This window comes from Suricata suricatta, chromosome 5 (assembly GCF_006229205.1).
Source record: "Suricata suricatta isolate VVHF042 chromosome 5, meerkat_22Aug2017_6uvM2_HiC, whole genome shotgun sequence".
Lineage (NCBI taxonomy): Eukaryota > Metazoa > Chordata > Mammalia > Carnivora > Herpestidae > Suricata > Suricata suricatta.
Window position 1 is genome coordinate 136,927,429 of NC_043704.1, and position 19,765 is coordinate 136,947,193.

The following is a 19,765-nucleotide window of genomic DNA, read 5'->3' on the forward strand; positions in this document are numbered from 1 at the left end:
GGGCAGGTCAGTCCGGGCCCGAGGGGCCTCGCGGGGAGCGGCCATGTTGGCTTCGTCACTGAGAACCCGGGGCGGCCTGGCGGGGGCGCCCTGCCGGGGCGGGCCGGAGGGCACCCGAGGCTCCTGGGTGACGCGGGGCGGGGGAAGGGGGGGCCCTTCCCACCCACGCGGCGGCTTGTGTCTGTGGGTCCAGGGGAGAAGCCGTGCGGCACAGAAGCGAATGTGTCCCGGCACATTGTAATGCAACGAGTCCGCAAGTGAGAAGTTTTACAATTATTTCCTAAGTGGAAAACCCCGAGAAAAATAACTGCCTTAGTGTGCGAGGCAAGACTGGAACCGAAACATTTTAGATCACAGGAGACCCCGGACCGCCAGCTCACGGCGGTGGAAAAGAAGTTGGTTTTGACTTGTTTTGTTTTGTTTTTTTAAACTAAACTTCGGACCTGAAGCTTTTGATGTGTACTTTCCTCCTCCCTCGGTAGAACCCGGTTATCGTGGCAGGCAGTTAGGTTTATCTGCCAGACCTGTGCGTTACCGGTGGGAGGCTACCAACGCCTTCACGTTTCTTGTGTTTCTCTCTCCCTTCCGCGACTCCAGGATTCAGAAGGAACTGGCAGACATCACTTTAGATCCTCCACCTAACTGCAGGTGAGCTTCCTTTCACATTTGTTTCTTTTTGAACTTCTGGTAATTTTTATCTTGGGTGTTTTCTTTTTGTTATTAAAAATTTCTGCTTTTATTTGTTTGGCTAATGCTTATTTTGGTGCTTACATCAAGTAACCGCTGAAATTGATTAACTTGAGAGTACTGTTTTGATGAGCCTCTGACCGTTTCAGGTGCTACGCTGAAGAGAAGTGTTGGGTTTATTTGGCGGGAACGCCTTTATATATATATATATATATATAAAACAGAATTGTGAAATGACTATAAAGATGTACATTTGCCTAATCGTGGAATTTGGATCTGTCATTAAGGGTGATGTAAAACCTTTTTAGATACTCACGTACGTTTTGTTTTAGGAAATTGCTTTGCTACCTCAATCTGTTATTCAAGCTCTCTGTTAAGCTAAAATAACAGTTAAGTCACACAGTGGATCCTCAAACTTATTTCATTGTATATATAAATTTTGCGTTGGACTTTGGCAGACCAATTCGGGAAATAATTTGTGGCTTTGATAAAAGTTTTTTTTTTTTAATTTTATAAATTTAAATTCTTTTGTAGGGGTGTTTTTCCTCAAAATTGCTTCAGACTGTATACATAATGTGTGTTTCAGTTTCAAAACAATTTGATATCAGCTTTTTGGAGCGTTTGTCAGTCACTTGATTTTATTTAGAATAGCCATTTTGCTACTGTTGATGTAGGGCGGAAGACTTGGAGTTTATTAAATCAACAGTGACATGAGGAAGGATTTGTGTGTTGTAAGAGAGTCGTTTATTTAAGGGGATTAATTCAATTCTGTTACTCCCATAGTTTAAAAAATTAAGTATAACATTTAATCTAATCCTCAGTTCTCAGGATTAGTACTGGAATAGGATGTGACATTTTGTTCTAAACCTAAAGGTGGAAATAGAAGAAGTCACCAACAAGAAAATATTCAGTGACCATACTGAGTTTAAAATGAGTATGTGGAGATCTTCAAGTTGAAAAACTAAATGGAATGTTTTGCTTATTAATGCTGAACTTTATAACGTATGGCTAATGGATTAAATGGAAACTTTAATATTGCCATTTTGGATGCATATATTCTTAATGTTGGTCAGGTGTGGGATATTCTTTAGTAAAATTTTGTCCTGTTTGTAAGGAAACTCATTGTGAGCTTGAAATTCTCTTAAACTGTAACTGAACCACTTAATTATATTCTTAAGACTTTCTCTTGTGGCTTTTAAGAATCTTTTCAGACTATTGAGAAATGGGTAAGCGTTAGGGTTGTGACATTTTGCTTTTTCTTTTAGTGGAATAATTTTTCAGGTTGAAAACTAAAGTTCCCCTTGGTTGGTTGTGTTGAATTCTTGGGCATTCCCCATGGTAGATGTGTTCTGTGTAGTCACTGCTCCCGTTTGGTATTGTGTCTCTTCCAGGTGTGTGTCTTTTGTGAGTTCAGACAACTTTAGCTGATGAAATTATAAAGTTTTTAAAGCATAATTTCAGAACTAACAACATTTATCAAAACATAATGGCTTTCTCAACAATTTGAAGGTTTTCATGGGATTAATAACTTTCAAAACAGGCTGGCAACACTTTATAGTTTCATACCATTTTAGACGAGTTCATGTGTGATTTGTGTTGCTGAACATGTAGAACTTTTATCCGTAGGAGACCCTCCTAATTACCCCATCAGGGTGAAACCTGTCAGTGTTGCGGGTACTCTGGTGAAGCACCAAACTGGATGGCTGTTGGGTGGTTGGTTGTGCGCAAACTTTGACATACTGAAACGTAATGAAAAGAAATGTATTGAATTTCAGAGAAAACATCAGGCAACTTTAATTTGTGAGAGAAAGTGTATTATGTTGACTTTTAAGAATAAAGATTGCTTTTTTTTCCTGAAAAACTTTTTTAGAATGGCAGCTTAGGTTATATGAGTTACAGTTTCTCCTTTGTCTTGGAGACAAAGGAGAGTTAACTAGAGTCACTGACTAAATGTTACACACAAGTCTCAATATTCACCTAACTGAAATAGATTTGTTTTTATGTTTTTGTGTTGGTACCTTATGAGATTGAATTATTTAATATTTTAATGTGCATTATTTGAGATGGACAATGATAATTTAGTTTGGGGACAGTTTTTGAAGTTAAAAATGCAGTGAATTAAATGACCTTGAATGCATGCGTGTTTAGTTTTAATAAATTTTTCCAATAATTAGTCTCAGCATGAGAGCGCAATAGCTTGGTTCTTCTGAAATTGTAATTTCATCAACTATAAATTATATTTTGAATGAGTTAAACAGTTGACTTTCAATTAATGTAGCGGTGAAGGGCAGAAGGAGAGGGGGCAGAGGATTCAAAGCAGGCTTTGTGCTGACAGCAGAGCCTGATGTGGGGCTGGAACTCACAAACCGTGAGATTATGATTTGAGCAGAAATCAAGAATCAGGTGCTTAACTGACCGAGCCACCCAGGCGCTCCTCAATTAATGTGTCTTATGTATTAATCCTTTGTAGGACTGCCTTTCTTCAATCAGTATCCAGCCTGTGGTTTTAAATTTAAACCATATTTATTTAAATATAGCAGTTGGCAGAAAGTAACCTCTCAATACACAGTTGGTTATTACAGGATCAGTGGAAGAATTGCTTCCCTTGAAGGTGCACTGCTTGCATTCCAGTAATTTTAACACTTTACTTGGCAAACTTTAAAGTTACTGAACTTAAACTTGTGTGAAATGCAATTGCTAAATATGTTGTAATGTGTGAGCACATAAAATTAAATCCTCAATGTTGTATATTGTGTCGAGTAGATTTTTTTTTTTAGAACACAGTGCAGATTATATTCAGTGACAGGGTCAGAAGTATTTTAACTGAATATTTTAAAATTTCTCTGAATTGCTATGTAAATCAAATTCTTTGGTATCTCTGAACTATTTGGTTATTTGTATATATACGGATGAAATAGTAGTCTCCCAGCTCATGTACTGCATATTTGGTTGGACTTTTTTCCCTGCATTTTGTCTGTTTGTTTAGTAAAAAATAGTGTCTTAACTACTGTAATAATTTCTTAAAGCATACCCTATCCTGGACTGTAAAATTATGCCTTTAATTTTTTTAAGTTTTTACTTAAAAGAAATCATGCCTGTCAGTTAGCTCTGGGCCACTAGTGTCAGTTTTGCACCTGCTGTTTATAGCTTAGGGCTCAAGCTTTGCAGAAGTCACCAGTTAGAGCCAAATAACTAATGTGTAGACATTAATGTCTGTAAACAATATGTCTATATATAGTAAATGAAAATTTGTCCAAGTCCTTTAAAATTAAGATTTTATATAAGGAAATGCTGGTATTTTGAGTAAACTATTCATACAGCGATTTGAAACTTAAAAATTCAGATTGTTTTGGAGCTGGTATGTTAGGATAAAATGTCTTCAAGCAGTCATTAAACATTTCAAGAATGGTGAAGAGTAAAACAATAAGTTTTTGTTTTATATGACTTTATTGCATTTTGATGATTATTTTTGTGTTTCTTAAATATGTAAACCCAACTAAGTAGATGCTTTTTATTTTTCTGAGAGAACAGTTGATTTTATTTTTTAATTTAATTTTTGTTAATGTTTATTTTTGAGACAGAGAGAGAGAGAGACAGAGAGACAGAGTGTTAAGTGCCAGTGGAGGAGGGGCAGAGAGAGAGGGAGACACAGAATGCAAAATGCAAAGCAGGCTCCAGGCTCAGAGCTGTCAGCACAGAGGGGTGGGGCTTGAACTCAGGAAAGGTGAGATCGGGACCCGAGCTGAAGATGGATGCTTAACTGACTGAGCCACCCAGGGATCCCCAGATACAGTTAATTTTAAAGTTTTACAACTAAGCCTTACCTTTTAAAAGATAATTTAAAGGCTAAAGTGAAGAGCATTTAAAAAATATAATGCAGTTGTTGGAAGAAGTTAACATTTTTTAACCTTTTTTCTCCTTTACTAAAACGGCCGGCTGACTTGCCTTAACTCCTAGTAAAGTTCAAATGAGATTAGAGTTTTCTGTATGTGTCAGTTCATGGTATTATTAGAGTTGCCCGTTTAGCTCCTTTTAATAGCTTCTGTTTTTCTTAGTACTAACATTGCCTCTTATTGCTTGTATTTTAAATACAATTTTAAGCCATTACACAAGAATATGAGTGAATGTGTTTGAAAAGTTGAGATATAGAAGTTGTGTAATAAAACATGAAAACTTCCCCTCATGGTCTTTTCTGCCCCTTTGCACACAGATACTCCTGACTTGGGGCTAGCTTGCACTTTGTGTGTGTTCTTCCAGATAGTTTCTGAGAATGTACGTTGTTGTTATTTTTCTGGTTTTACAAAATCTGGAATGAGTGGTAATAATAATGAGATGTTAATTTAGAAATCCCAGGCTGTTAGCCTTGGAATGAAAAGAGATCCTTTCCTTGCAATAGTAAAGGCCTCTATATCTTTTCCAAGTTCAGCATGTTTTAAATGGTTGTTTGTGTATAAGAAATGAGTTCCACAGAAGTCATCCTTTACAAAATCCTGTATCTCACCCAAAGAAATTCTTTTTATGTATCTTTCATTCATCTGATGTCACTAAATGCATAAATGTGACCAGCATCTGAACGATACTGAGTTTCATAAGTTTTCATTTGAAGAGTTACCAGTTAAGCGTGCTTGCCTTTATGTGCATCAAGGTAGTATTGAAAAATAGAGCCAGGAGACTGGAGTGTCAGGGCAGTCAAAATAGCCTCTGAACCAGGGTCAGGTTCCTGGAAATTAAATCATTAGCTGGGGCCTGAGAGGGTAGGTAGGAAGGAAATCTGTCCAGAAGTGAATCGCTTACTAAGCGAGTAGGCACTCTTGTGGCTGTTGTGTTTACCAGGAGACCCTGTGTCTGGGTTGTAAAACTGTACTGCTGGCGTTCCTCAGAAAGCCATCCAGGATTACCCTCTGACCCAGCAGTTACATGCGTAGGTATACCCCCGACCGAAACAGGATTGAAACTGAAAACGGAGTTATGCAGATTCTTGTCCGTGTCCACAGCTGTTCATAATAGCCCCAACGGGGAAACAACTCGAGTGCCCATCAACAGATGAGTAATTAAACAGAACGGGGTATTTACAATGGAATATTATTCAGCCATTGTATGTATTCAGAATGAAGTTCTGATGTGTGCTACAGTATGAATGAACCTCGAAAATGTTATATTAAGTAAAATAAGCCAGACACAAAACGACAAATACTGTGATTCCAGTTACATAAAATACTTAGGATAGATAACTTCATAGAGACAGAAGATGAGAGGTTTCCAGGGCTGGGGGTAGGGAGGAGAATGGGAAATTATTTCCTTATGGGCACATAATTTATGTTTGTGGTGTTGAAAATTTTGGAAATAGTGGTGATGATTGTACAACATTGTGAATGTAATTAATGGCCTCGAACTTTACGCTTTAAAAATGGTTAAAATGGCAAAAATTTTTAAAGTGTTTCTTTTTGAGAGAGTGATAGAGAGAATGCAAGCAGAGTAGGGGCAGAGAGGGGGAGATAAAGGACCTGAAGCAGGCTCCAGACTGATGGCAGAGAGCCCAGTGTGGACTGAGACTCATAAGCCATAAGATCATGACCTGAGCTGACGCTGGACGCTTAACCAACTGAGCCAGCCAGGTGCCCCTAGTATGGCAAATTTTACACATTTTATCACAAAAGAGTTAGGAAAACCCCTATGCCAGTGTTAAAACGTGTTTCCAGTGTTAAAAATTCTTATAGCTTCCAAGGCAACATTTCAGTTTTTAGGGATTCTTGTGAAGGATACTAGTATTAAATACTTGTCACAAACCTTGAGTCCCTGTCACACACGAAAACTGCCTTCAAGGAGTTCGTTGTCTAGTAAAGGTGGTGGGAAATGCATGAACGGATCTTTGGTAGCACTTGGAAACCTGAATATTATTTGCGAAGTAGTAAATGCACGCTGCATGTTAGGAAGGTTCAGAGCAGTGAGAGATTGCTTTGACCTGGGTGTGAGGAGGTTTTTTTTTCCTCACTTTTTTCTTTTATTGGGAAGATCACAGGGCGGGAAGCAGTGTGATGCTTCCTGGCGAGACCCAGGACAATGGTAGCCAGAGTCAGGGACAGCACGGTGGCCAGCCCTATGCCCACGATCACAGAGGTGTGAGGAGAGGTCGACCCCTCTGCACCACGATCGGCAGCCTTTCCCAGGAAGATCAGAGGCCCCACGGTGATACCCACTTCTTCGGTTACATGTCTGCGATTGCGACTTCGGGGAGCCAACTTGCACCTCGGTCTCTCTGGGTGGAACAGCCTCCTGGAGTGGCCTGGCAGGCCACAGCTACCTTTGTTACAACAGCAGGGCCTTCTACTGGGAACCACCTGTTAGAAGACTTGACAAAGGAGCAGGCTTTGTTTAGCTGGTCGGGGACTCAGTCAGCCAGAGTGACTTTCAGATGACAGGTGATGTAGATCGTGTTTCTGGGGTCATTTGCAAAGTGGAACATGTCCACTGTGAACCGAGAGTCTCTGAAGCACTTTGAGGTCTGGGACAGCTTCATGGAGGAAGTGAGAAGCAGCTAGAAGAGTGAGAGGCATCTGTAGTGGAGAAGAGGCCAAGAGGGCACTATTGGGCCATAGTGACACCTAGGGCTGGAGAGTAAGAGTGGGAAACAGGCAATAAGTGATAAAGTTTGTGTTCCTCAGTGTCAGGCTGATGCTTTGAATATCATTGAATCATTGAAATCCTTTTGGGCTGGAAGTATAATCCAGTTAGAGCTGAGCGTCTGGATAGAGACAGAACAAGGATTGAGTGGCGCTGGCCGGGAACCGGGAGACTTGGGAGAGCTGCGGTAGTGGGGGGGGCGGGGGGCCGGCAGCAGCAGCAGCGGGTGGAGAAGAGAGCGCTGGGAAGCAGTAGAATCTAGAGAACTCGGTCGCTGATTTAGAGATGTAGGACTCCAAACGAGCCAGAGCTTCTTAGGGTATTGGGGAAAATTGTGGTGCCACTAACAGCAGTCAGTAAGGCAGGAAGATGAACTAGTTTGAGAAAGCAGAGAGATTAGCTAGATCCTCCTTCCAAGGTTTAAATATTTGTCTTGTTGACCGAATACAATGCTTAGTGTATTGCTGCTACTTAGTAGGCTCAGTAAATATTTGCAGTTTGATCATATATTTTAAGTTTATTATTAGCCGGTTATTGAACTCTTGGTCGACCTGGTCTAAGATTAGATTAGACAAATGGATTATAAACTTCTTAAAAGGCAAGGAGCATGATTTTTCTCTTTGATTCTGATTTTACATGTCTTCCCCCCAACTTTTTTAGTTTGAAGAATTTCAAAGCTACAGAAAAGCTGAAAGAACAATACAGGAACGCCCACTGTTTTAACTCATCAGCTGTTAAAATTTCACATTTGCTTTGTCTCTCTTTTAAAAATGTCTATATATTTATTTTGCAGAACCTTTAGGAAGTGTGCTACAGGCATCATGACACATCCATGTGTTTAGGGAACATGCATTGAACCCGAGGGGCTGGCGGGGATGCTGAGGCTGGAACTGGCTTTGGGAGTATGTGTTAGATTTGAAAGTTTGGGGATGGTCAAAGTACGCCCGACTGCCGAGGGGAGAGGATTGAGAATGGCGCTCTGACGGATGTCTACAGAGGAAGGATGAGGGAAAAGAACAAGGACCTGGAGAAAAAAGAAGCAATGTAGGACGTGAGCTCCAAGTTCTAGGGGAGGTCAGGGCAATTTTTTCATTAGCCTTTAAAGTGTAGAGTTAAGAGTGTGCTCTATAGGCTGAGAAGAAGTGGGAAAAAGTGAAAATGGCAAGGAGGGCAGATGATTTTAAAACATGACTGTAGAGAAGGTGATAGAATATAGAACTGAGATCTTAAGTGGAGAGCGTATATTTAGAAAGATTGGAAGCTTGGCACATTATGATAGAGTGACAGTTTCTACAGGATTGGAAGCATTTTTTTGACCTTGAGTAACACGCTGGCTACTTGTGTAGAATAGAAAGAAGCAGTGTCTGTCCCCAGTGTTCTTTGGTTCTTTCTGGGTAGACTTTAAGTTCCTTGAGAACAGGAATTATGTCTTTGCCATCCCTACCTTGTCCAAGAAAGAGTCGATAAACAGTACATATTTGTTAAATTAAAACACAGACACAAAAACCTAATTTGAGTCTGAAGGCTTAATGGAATGTCTTCATTACCCTCTTCAGAAAATAATGGAAAGAGCTGTGGAAATTGCTGTCACATTTTACAGCTGTCTGTTGCTGGCAGTCTTTCTGAGTTGGCACCCAAGCAGTTTTGGCAATTTTCACCTTCTCCGAATCAGAGAGGAGCTCTGGACCACAGTGTTCTACAAAAGACAGCATCAGTGCTCTGGGCTAGACAATACCAGTACCTTTGATTACCATGTTTTGACTTGATAAGATTCGTGTTTGCCAACAAGTGAGCGTGGGTTTAGGGGTGCTAAAGTAAATTGGACTTCCTAGTGATGTTCCCCCAAATCCTAAAGCTATTCCAGATAGTCAGCTACGTTAGAGATGCTGGCACCCGCCTCAGACATCTGACACATTCCCCATCATCAGTGGAGTGAAACAGGGTTTCATAATAAGCCCATTCTTACTCAGCCTCTCTTAATGCAGCCATGCTGTAAAGTGAAACAAAAGACCTAGTAACTGGTGTCAGAATATGCCTCTAATCCTCTGGGAAACTTCCTTTCCTATGGGCTAAGAAGCTCATCAAAGCTCTTTGCTTGAAAATTGTAATCCAGGAATTGCTGTATGCTCGTGGTTTTTTTCTTGAAACATATATGCAAGTGATTATGGATTACTTTGTAGAGCCCAAGCTGCACTGCGTGTCTGATAAACCTGTGGCAGGCCACGGTGATGTCTCCGCCTGTCAGGAAAGGCTTAGGAAGCCAACAGTTTGCATGTGCAGAACGTAATTGAAAGTTGTCATTGGATTTTGTTACTCGGGGCAGTGTGCTATTCACTAACATGTCCATTTACAAAGTAGTCAAAAACAGTTGTCTTTTTTTCCTTCTTTTTTCTTTTCTTTCTTTCTTTTTTTTTTTTCCTGTCTGCTTTCTAAAGAACTTGAATAGGACAGAGGGAAATGCCAGGCAAAATAAAGGGACTGTATTATGAAGTTCTTAAATAGCATTGAACGTTGTATTTGCTACAGGTGTCACATCTAACTTATCTCTAGTACTGACTTGTGTCAGCATTAAATTTTATTTATTTTTTATTAAAAATTACTAAATGTTCATTTTTGAGTGAGAGACAGAGTATGAGCAGGGGAGGGGCAGAAAGAGGAGACATGGACTCCGAAGCGGGCTCCAGGCTCTAAGCCATCAGCACAGAGCCCAACTTGGAGCTCGAACTCAGGAACAGTGAGATCATGACCTGGGCTGAAGTTGGATGGTCAACCAACTGGGCAACCCATGTGCCCTTTTCATTTTTAAAAGTTTGTTTATTTTTGAGAAAGTGTGAGTGGGGGAGGGGCAGAATGAGAGAGAAAGGGAATTCCAAGCAGGCTCCTTACTGTCGGCACAGAGCCTGATGCCAGGCTCAAACCCATGAACCATGAGATCATGACCTGAGCCGAAGCTGGATGCTTAACTCACTGAGCCACTCAGGCGCCCCTAAATTTTAAATAATAATAATTAATGGAGGCTCAGTAGAGTCTACTAGTATTGAAATGATCATTATGTGTAATACCAGGACACTGGGTATTTGTATCTATTTTAATTGATAGATGGAAAATTGATATGGGATAGATCTTAATAAGTTCTGTAGGAAAAGACATAGGAGCACATTTTCAGATAGCACCTGAGCAGTTTAGAATGATTTTACTTAGAGAAAAGTTTTAGATAGGATGTAGGTCAAAAGGTCAGAATTGGGGTGCCTGGGTGGCTCAGTTGACTGAGAGTCTGACTCTGGATTTCACCTCAGGGTCATGATTCCAGGGTTGTGGGCTTGACCCCTGCATTGGGTTCCTCACTGAGTGTGGAGCCTGTTTAAGATTTCTCTTCCTCTGCCCCCTTCCCTGCCTACGCACTTGTTTTCTCCCTCAAATAAAAAAAGCAGTCAAGATTATAATCGGGAAGCAATGTTTTACAAGAGTGACAACAGCCTGAGTAAATCAAATCATATTTATTTGAAATTTTAGAGTCCTCTGTGCTATGCAGGTGACTAAAACAGACCTGGCCTCTGACTTGTGGAATTAGTTTTATTTTACTTACTTTTATTCTTATTTAATGTTTATTTTTGAGAGAGACAGAGCATGAATGGGGGAGGGGCAGAGGGAGGGAGATGCAGAATCTGAGGCAGGCCTGAGGCTCTGAGCTGATCAGCAGAAAGCCTGACGTGGGGCTCGAACCCATGAATTGTGAGATCATGACCTGAACTGAAGTCGGATGCTTGACCGAGACACCCAGGTGCCCTTACTTATTTATCTTTAAAATCATTTTCTATAATATACAAGAAACACGTAAGACTTGAAGAAAGCCCAAGAAAGTGCTCAGTCCCCGTCTTGGTAGTTCAGGGGGATATTCATGACGAGCCTTCCCAGTCTCCCAGGGAAAGAAGGGGTTGAAGACACAGTATCACTAGGCTCCTGGTGAACCCAGCGCTGGGGCCATGCATGGCCTGGGTCTCCACCGAGTTTGGGCAGTACTGATCGTCCTGGTCCTGCTCCTACTCCTATACCTGGCCTCCAGTTTCCAGAATAGCCTCTTCCTTTAGTTCCGTGGCGTTTTCACTCAGTGGTGAAGGCAGCTTACCCTGTTGTGGTGTCAGAGTTCTGGGGGAGTTGTCACCTTCTACGATGGTGAGGGGAGATCTCCTTAGTACCTTGCCATTTGCTTTCCGTCTCTGGTGCTTAGAGCCTCAAGATCTGGGCTCCTGGGGGGCTCAGTCGTTTGAGCATCCAGCTCTTTGATTTGGGCTCAGGTCATGAGCTCACGGTCCGTGAGGCATAACCCTTCATTGGGCTTCGTGCTGACCTGTGAAGTCTCCTTGGCATTCTTTCTTTCTCTCTCTCTGCCCCTGCCCTGCTTGTGGTCTCTCTAAAGAAACAAACATTAAAAAAATAACAACTCGAGGAGTCTCAGGGTCTCTCAAGGGCGTGTCTGAGCCCTGGCTGGCCATGGGGATTTCTGAGGGCTGTCCTGCTTCGTCCTTGGAGAACACCTCCTCTCCCTCAGGCTCTAGGGTGGCATCTCGTTCTCAAGGGGGAACTGGGTACCCAGAGGCATGTCCAATTCAGAAGACGAAATTCCCTCTAAGGGCAGAACAGGCTCTGAGGGAAGATTTGATTTGGGGGCTTCAGTCTCAAATACGTCACTCAGCTCTTTCAGCCCTGGACTTGGGGGCTCTCTGCTGCTTGTCTTCATAGGTGTCTGCAATGCTGAGGGTGGGAGAGCAGGGATCTGGGTCTTGAACCTGATTAGGACCTTCCAGTTGCTCCCCTTTGGGTAGGTTTGGCTGTGGAGAGCTCTCCGCCTGGATCGGAGTGTGTGTAGGATTCTGGCACTAGGTAAATGGGAATCTGCCACCAGGGCCAGAAGCGTGTGCGGTGGAGGTCGTGCTGTAGTGACTGGGGTGCTCTTCACAGAGCCCGGCCCAGGGCAAGGAAGGGTGCTGGGCCCCAACTCCTCTTCTGGGTGCACAGCAGCTGGAGCCTCATCTCCCCATGCTGAGTTTCACACCTCCCTGAAACTTGAATTTTAGTAGGCAGTACAGGTAGTAACCAGGTAGAAGTATAGGTAACTACAAGTTGAGTCAGCTTGTAAGAGAAATTAACAGTGCAGTGACGGGAAGTAAGTGGGGTAAGGGGGTTACTAGGAGAAGGCTTTAAAAACACATTTCGGCAAAGACCTAGAACATGAGAAGGAAGGAGGAGGAGTCCTTGTGAGAAGTACAGAAAGAACTACCCAGACTGAGGGAAGCACAAACACGGATGCCCTGAGGTGGGGAGAACCACGTGATGCAGGGTCATGTAGGCCAAGGTAGAGCGTTTGGATTTTTATTCTAAGAACAGTGGGAAGCCATTCAAGGTTGTGAAGCAAGGAAGTGACGTTATTTCAGTAGTGATTTAAGTCTTTTCCTGCCCTACTTGCTGTGTGGAAGGTAACTGGGGAGCAAGGCACAAGTGGAAAAAAGGAGACAAGAAAGGAGGGAATTGGTGTATTCTGGGCAACTGGTGATGGCAATAAGTATTAAGATGGTGGCAGTGAAGATGGGTTTAGAACACCTGGACCTGTTGATGGATCACATGTGGGAGATGAGAGAAAGGACCAAGAATGGCTCCAAATTTCTGTGGTCTTAGATGATGGCCACATTTTACTCATAGGAACAAGACTGGAATAGGATCTCTGTGCATGTGTTTTGGGATGAGGACAGCATAGAAAATGAGTCTTTGGGGCACCTGCGTGGTTCCATCAGTTGGATGTCTGACTCTTGGTCTCCACTCAGGTCATGATCTCCCGGTTTGTGGCCTCAAACCCCGTATTGGACTCTGCTGACCACACAGAGCCTGCCTGGGATTTGTCTCTCCCCCTCTGCCCCTCCCCCACTCAATTTCTCTCTGTCTCATTCTCTGAAAATAAACAAACTTAAAAAATGTGTTCTAACATTTCTGGAAAAAAAAATGAGTCCTCCTTTGTGGATATGTTAGGTTTCAGATAGGTAACAGTGAGGCATCCACGTGAAGGTATCGGATATCTATGTATGTATATATCTATTAACATATATAGATATGTTAGGTATAAATAATTGGAACTCAGGACTATTTTGAACTCAAGGTAGACACATAAGCTTGAGCTACATGTACATTTGGGAGACGTTCAATATATAGAAGCTCTTATCTGGGGAATGCCTCAAGCTCACCTGGAGAAGAAAGATGGAATGAGAAGAGGGCCCAGGATACCGACTTGAACCTGTAGCAGTTAGAGGTTGTATGGCCTGAAGGAGAGGCCAGCCAAAGGGGACTGAGAGCAGGAAAACCGAGAGTAGTTTCAGAAAGCAGCAGGTGGAAAGCATGTTGAGGTAGAGTGGCCATCAGCTCTGAAATAACCTTGTGAGGTACAGATGAGCAAGTAACTAGTGGATTTTACAACTTCAAATTTTTGGTGATTTTTACAAGACGGATATAATGTAAGAGAGGTGATGCAAAAGGAAATGATTTTCAAGAAGGAAAAGATGTTTATTTGTGTTGCTCTTTCCACTTAGGAGATTTCATGGTGTTTATTCAGGGGAGATAAATTCGTATAATCAGATTTTTATACTTGAGGGCAGAACTTTTTAACGTCATGCAATTATTTTTCTGGGGAGAGTGTCTCTCAAGTCTAGTGGATTCTCCAAGGAGCTTTGGGGGGTTTCCTCTCCCTACCCCACTAGAAAAAAGTTAACTTCTGTTTAGTAGATTCAAGTCCTTTGTGATCTTTATGGCTAACATTCTAGTATGAATATCATATGTAAATAGTGCTGGGTCTGAATATCACTTATTTTGAAAATGTTAAGGAATGGATTAATTGGAAAATCAGTAAATTGCTGCTGCCATCCTTAAATTTTTCTTACATACTTTGATTTGTGTCGACCTTTTGTATTCTTCACACTTGTGGATGCATGAGAATGAGTGGGTACATGTGTTTACTTTTAACACTAAATTATTCATCATAATTCAGTTTTTTCATCCTTTTAAGATTGGCTGTTTTGTTCAAGCTTTACATTGAAATTACCTGTAATTTTTAAAGCATCATCATATAAGCATCATCTTTCATTTACCACTCACATTTTATTTATTAATTTGTTTCAGATTATCCAGGGAGTCTTGCTCCTATGTAACATAATTAAAGTTGTCCCTTTTTCTGAGCATGGTCTTCTCAGCACACATACTTGTCTGTTACACATAGGCGGCCAGGGAGGAGCAGGACATTTAGAGCCGTTGTTGAATGGGTAGTAATAGTTTCCTATAAGAAAATGTCACATGATGGAAATACTTATCTTCGTACTTCTCATTAGAATAGTATGTGTACGTAGTAGCTTGTGTGTAAAAATTCAGATGCCAGGTTCCCATTCAAATGTGGGTGTGAGGGGTTTGGGGAAGTGTTAATGGCAGACATTCTAAGTGGTCTAGTTCTGATGTCTTTTTATTCATGTTACCACAAAAATGATTAGTCAAGTACTTTATTACATTTTTAGTCTTAAAAACATAGTATATCTCATTGACATTAGCTTTGTTTAAAAGTGGGCCTTTCGGGTTATGATAGATACTTTTCGCATTTTCTAACCATGAAAGGTTAGCTTCCACTCTGCCTTTACAGTCAGTGAGTATTTGGAGGAGAAATTATTTATGGTATGCCTTATTCAAATAACGTTGACAAATTTGTAAATTAAAATTGATGACATAGGGAGATGGTTTTAATTTGTAGAACATGAAGTTCCAGTCTCAGATTCTGGTACTGGAGGTCATTGGGCAAGAAGAAGGCAGCCAGGTTGTGCTGCTTGGTTAGGTCAGTGACTCAGACCATCTTATAAAGGGATACAGCGTTCTGGGAGCATTGAGAGTAGACTTGAGAAATTTTCAGATTAGGAGATACTCTTAACAGTTCAGATCATCAGTTGGGATCACAGAAGCGTTAGGCACTGCCCAGGGGAAGCACGTGAGAACATGTCCAGCCGCAAGTGTTCGGCTACATAGGAATGTTGTTCCCCAAAGAATTCAGATTTCTTCTACACGTAATCCTTCCTCCTCTATGGGGATACATCTCAGCTTCTCAAAGCAATTTATTGGAATTGGCTTTATAAAACTTTATTTCTTAGTGGACTTTGCTAGAGCACATTTATCCTAAAGAAAAAGAGGTGTTGAATTGGTATACATCAAAGACTATAAAAGAAAACATTTGTTTTATAACAAGCACCCAGGAGGATATTTTTATAAACAAAAAAGATAACTTTCCTCTAACCTAAGTAAATATTTCAAAACAAATGTATGTTAAGTGATTATAGTAATGTGTGAGCAGAGACTAGCAGTAAAGATAGCAGTATCATATATTACTTAATAGTATATGATACTTCTTTGGCTTTGGTCCTTTTTCTGAGTAACTGTTTCTGTGAAAGTCATCAGGATGCATAGGTTCATTTTTCAGCCTCTCCAGAAAATGTTTCTTCTCTGTAGTTTAGTATCCTGAGACATTTTCACATCTGAAATGTTTATTATATAGTAAACTTTGTCACGTGATATGAACCAGTCCTAAAGTTAATCATATGCTGAGGACACAATTGCTTTTAGAATGGAAATTTGAAATTGGTGTCTATTTTCTCTGGCCATACTGCTGGATTCTGTGTAGATGCAGGGGTTTCTACTATTACTTTTACTGTAGCAATTTTACATTCATACATTGTAGTACCTGCAAGTTAAAATACTATAATGGGGGGGGGGAGTAAAAAACTATGAAGATCTTAAGATCTTGGAGTCCAAATTGATGTTTGTGATGGAAATTTGGTAGTGAAATGGATTGGCTGCTCCCTTCTCTGTACTCATCTCTGTGTCCTAATTATTATGTGGTATGTATTGATAAACAAATTTTTATTTATTCTCCGTTGTGTTGCTAGATTACTGCTATGTTCTTCTTTTTCCAGAGCCATTCTTGAAACCTTTCTACGTGGGTGTTTGTTATGGTCCAACTTTCACGGCTTTTCAAAGACTTGAGAGTGCCCAGCCTTTTCAGTAGCCTCCTCCAAAACACTTGTCTTCAGTTGTGAGGCTTCTCTGATCTTTGGCAAGCCTCTATCTATTGTAGGGTGTGGTTTGAGGATGATAACATTTACAAATTGTCATTTGACCTATAGATTAATTTTTTTTAAAATGCTCTCTTGTTTAAGGGGGTAAGTCAAATCTCAGGATACCTAATGACATTACTGTGGGCTTCATTTGCATTTTCCTTTCTGGATAAAATCTATATCAGTTCACTGTTGCATTTCTGGCTTTCTTATACCCTGATGTGCTCTCTCCCCTTACTGTCCCTTCTAGAAAAAAAGGATTCGTCACTTGGGTGAAGTTCTCTCAGAAATTTCTTCTGGACATACTCACTTTGAGTCAGAAAACAGATAGTTTGGTAGACACCTGACATTTTGAGAGAGATACAATTGGGTGCATCCAGACTTTATCTGTGAATTATTACTGGCCTAACTTTGAAGGTATGATTCATTCCATAACAGGCATTTATGCTGAGTCTAGTAGACTAGTAATTATGTTCCTCGAATGGGTTTTTAAAATATATAACCTACTGAACACACATCATTTGCATCATGAGAATTGTCTATACTTAATAACAACAGTTTTTTGTTTGTTCCAGTTAAGTCTTAGTACTAGTTTGGCCAGTGTATTGGGGGCCTGGCAGGGTTAACTGACTCAGCTGCGGTGGGCGGGGCGGTCTCCTACCTGCTCCCTCCCTCTGTGTGTTCTGCCTGTTTTACTGGGAGTCCAGCTGAGTAGCACACATCATTGAGCACCCTGCCAGTGCTTCTGTCTCTGTCTGGCCTGCTCTGTTCCATTGGATAGCCCTTTGACTTAAATAGTTGTAACCAGCTGCTCCTCACCGTGTTCAGTTGTTCATTTTAACATTTACTGAGCACTTCCTGTTGTGCCCGGTCCTGAAGATAGAGCAGTAAAAAAGACCATGTCCCTTTCCTAATGGAGCTTACATTCATATGGGGGGAGGGACAATGTAAAAATGTACAAATGTTGGGGTGCCTGAGTGGCTCAGTTGGTTAAGCCTCTGACTTCGGCTTGGGTCATGATCTCGCAGTCTGTGAGTTCAAGCCCCAAGTCTGGCTCTGTGTTGACAGAGGCAGGAGCCTGCTTCGGATTCTGTGTATCCCTCTCTCTCTGCCCCGCTCACACTGTCTCTCTCTCTCTCTCAAAAATAAATATTAAAAAAAATGTATGAAAGTAATTTCAGATAACAATACTAAGGAATTAAAACAAGATAATGGCATAGTGAGTGAGTAGGCAGATTGGATTACTGTTCTCCATTTTAGGGAGATGGCCATAAATGATGACCAGGACCTAGGCATAAGAAAAGCATTTTAGGCAGAAAGACAAAATAGATGCTGCATGGGAAGGCCAGCGTGGCTGGACGTTGTAAGGATGAGAGTGGTAGCAGATGTGGTAGGCGGAGTCAGAGCGGAGTCAGATGTTAATTTCAGTAGCAAGTCATTGGAGAGTTAAGTAGAGGAATGATAGACTCCCACATTGAGCCTCTACTAGAATATTTTACATAAAACTTGAAGCTTTTAAAACGTTTTTGGAGATCTCCTTTGTAAACATCTTTTTTTAACAGACAGATTTACTGACATTTTCTTGTGTACAGTTTGTTTTATGTCTGGATATAATTGCTATGTCTTCATATCTATTTTGTCTAGATATCTGTATCTATTTTCTCTAGAAATTTTATAAAGACTAGAGATCTACTACCCAAAATTTGTGTCTAAATCTGCGAAGGGAAGTATAACAGTACATAGCTTGTCTTGACATAATGGTTGGGTGAAAGTATGAATGCTTTTAATGCATGCGTAGTGTTCAAAGCCAACAAAAGCAGCTTGTTAGTGTCATTGTCCACTTGAAGTGAAGATAGCCTGAGTCGGCCAGTGTGGAAGCATCAAGGGTTTGGCCTTGTATCTTTTTAAGAGCAGGAGCAGCAACTGAGAGCTTGAGGAAGCAATGAAGAACCCTCAGTAGTCTGGGAGGCAGCTTGCCAGATTTATTCTAGTCCCCACTTGATTATTTATCTGTGATACTGGAAAGATTTATCTCTGTATTGGGAAGCCCCAAATCTTTGTGAAATGACTATCGAGAGAGAACGTCTTCCAGTTTCTTTGATTTGGTAAGTGCTTTTATGGAATAATAATTTTGCCATAATTTTTAGTTATAGTAGCCGAGATATTTGGACTAAAGGGGACGTGTAGGCCAAACACAGGTGTTAAGGCTATAAAACAGATTGGTAGTGATATAAAAATTCTTAGATATGTATTTGAAATTTCAGTTGCAAAAAAAAAAACAAATTCAGTTACTGAAACTCTTTTGATTAGTTTTTCTATACAGTGACTGATAAATGAAACGTAATTCTAGGATATCTTAATAAACATTATTACAGGAGGTTTGGGGTTACATTGATAAGAAATTTAATCATTTCATAATGAAGGGTAATTTTTCTTACTGAAAGACCATTTTTTTTGTTAATTTTTTCCCCTGAGCTAATAATAAACAGCTACGAGAGTGGCCCCTAGGAAAATTGGTTTTTGCTTATCCTTTATAGAAAAGAATTACGCATGTCATTCAGAATTCGTAAGGGGACAAAATTTCAGTGCAAACATGACATGGGTGTTAACTTAAAGGGAAACAACACTAATAATACAAAATAATCAAAATGCAAAGAAACTTTAATTTGTATTAGACTTTGAAATTAATTTTGGTAATTTTGTTGTAAAATGATATGCATATGTTCAGTACTCTGGTATTCATTTTATACAAAATAATGAACAATGGAAAGCCTGATGTGTGGTATTTTGGACAACTCTTTAGACTTACAGTACAAATCTTAGCTGCTTCTTGCTTCATATTCTGTGCTGTGGAGATTCTAAAAATAGAATAAAACTTAATAAAAATGATAGCAGCTAATATGTGAATATGATTGTTGTTCTCATTTTACAGATCAGGAAAAGAGAAGCCCAGAATGGTTAAGCAGCTTGCCTAACGGCACTCTGGGGCTCCTCAGTGGTGGAGCTGGTATTTAGATCTTGGCCTTCAAAGCCTTTATGCCTAACCATGATGCTCCACTGCCTCTTACAGTAGCTTTGTAAATTGTAGGCCTCACATCAGGTTGTTTATTGGTTGTTAAATTTCATTCAGCAGAAGTGTATTTAAATTTTAAAAAGTAAGGGGCACCTAGGTGGCTCAACTGGCTGGTGAAGTGGACAACTTTTAATTTTGGCTCAGGTCATGATCTCAGGATTGTGAGATTGAGCCTTGTGTCAGGCTCCATGCTGAGCCTTCTTAAGACCCTCTCTCTCTCTCTCTTCCTCTCTCTCTCTCTCTCTCTCTCTCCCCC

The 19,765-nt window shown here is 40.7% G+C and overlaps 1 protein-coding gene and 1 pseudogene across 3 annotated transcripts in view; one reads left to right on the forward strand and one right to left on the reverse strand.

Moving 5' to 3' along the window:
• UBE2E1 (ubiquitin conjugating enzyme E2 E1) overlaps window positions 1-19,765 on the forward strand; it is a 79,501-nt gene that overhangs the window by 4,703 nt on the left and 55,033 nt on the right. For 2 of the 3 annotated variants that reach the window (XM_029940355.1, XM_029940356.1), the window contains exon 3: window positions 598-648. The exons of the other annotated variant lie outside the window; for it this stretch is intronic. In XM_029940355.1, coding sequence (XP_029796215.1) covers window positions 598-648 — 51 coding nt within the window. The remainder of the gene's footprint in view (window positions 1-597; window positions 649-19,765) is intronic. 3 annotated transcript variants of the gene reach the window in all.
• LOC115292508 overlaps window positions 8,147-19,765 on the reverse strand; it is a 55,135-nt pseudogene continuing 43,516 nt past the window's right edge.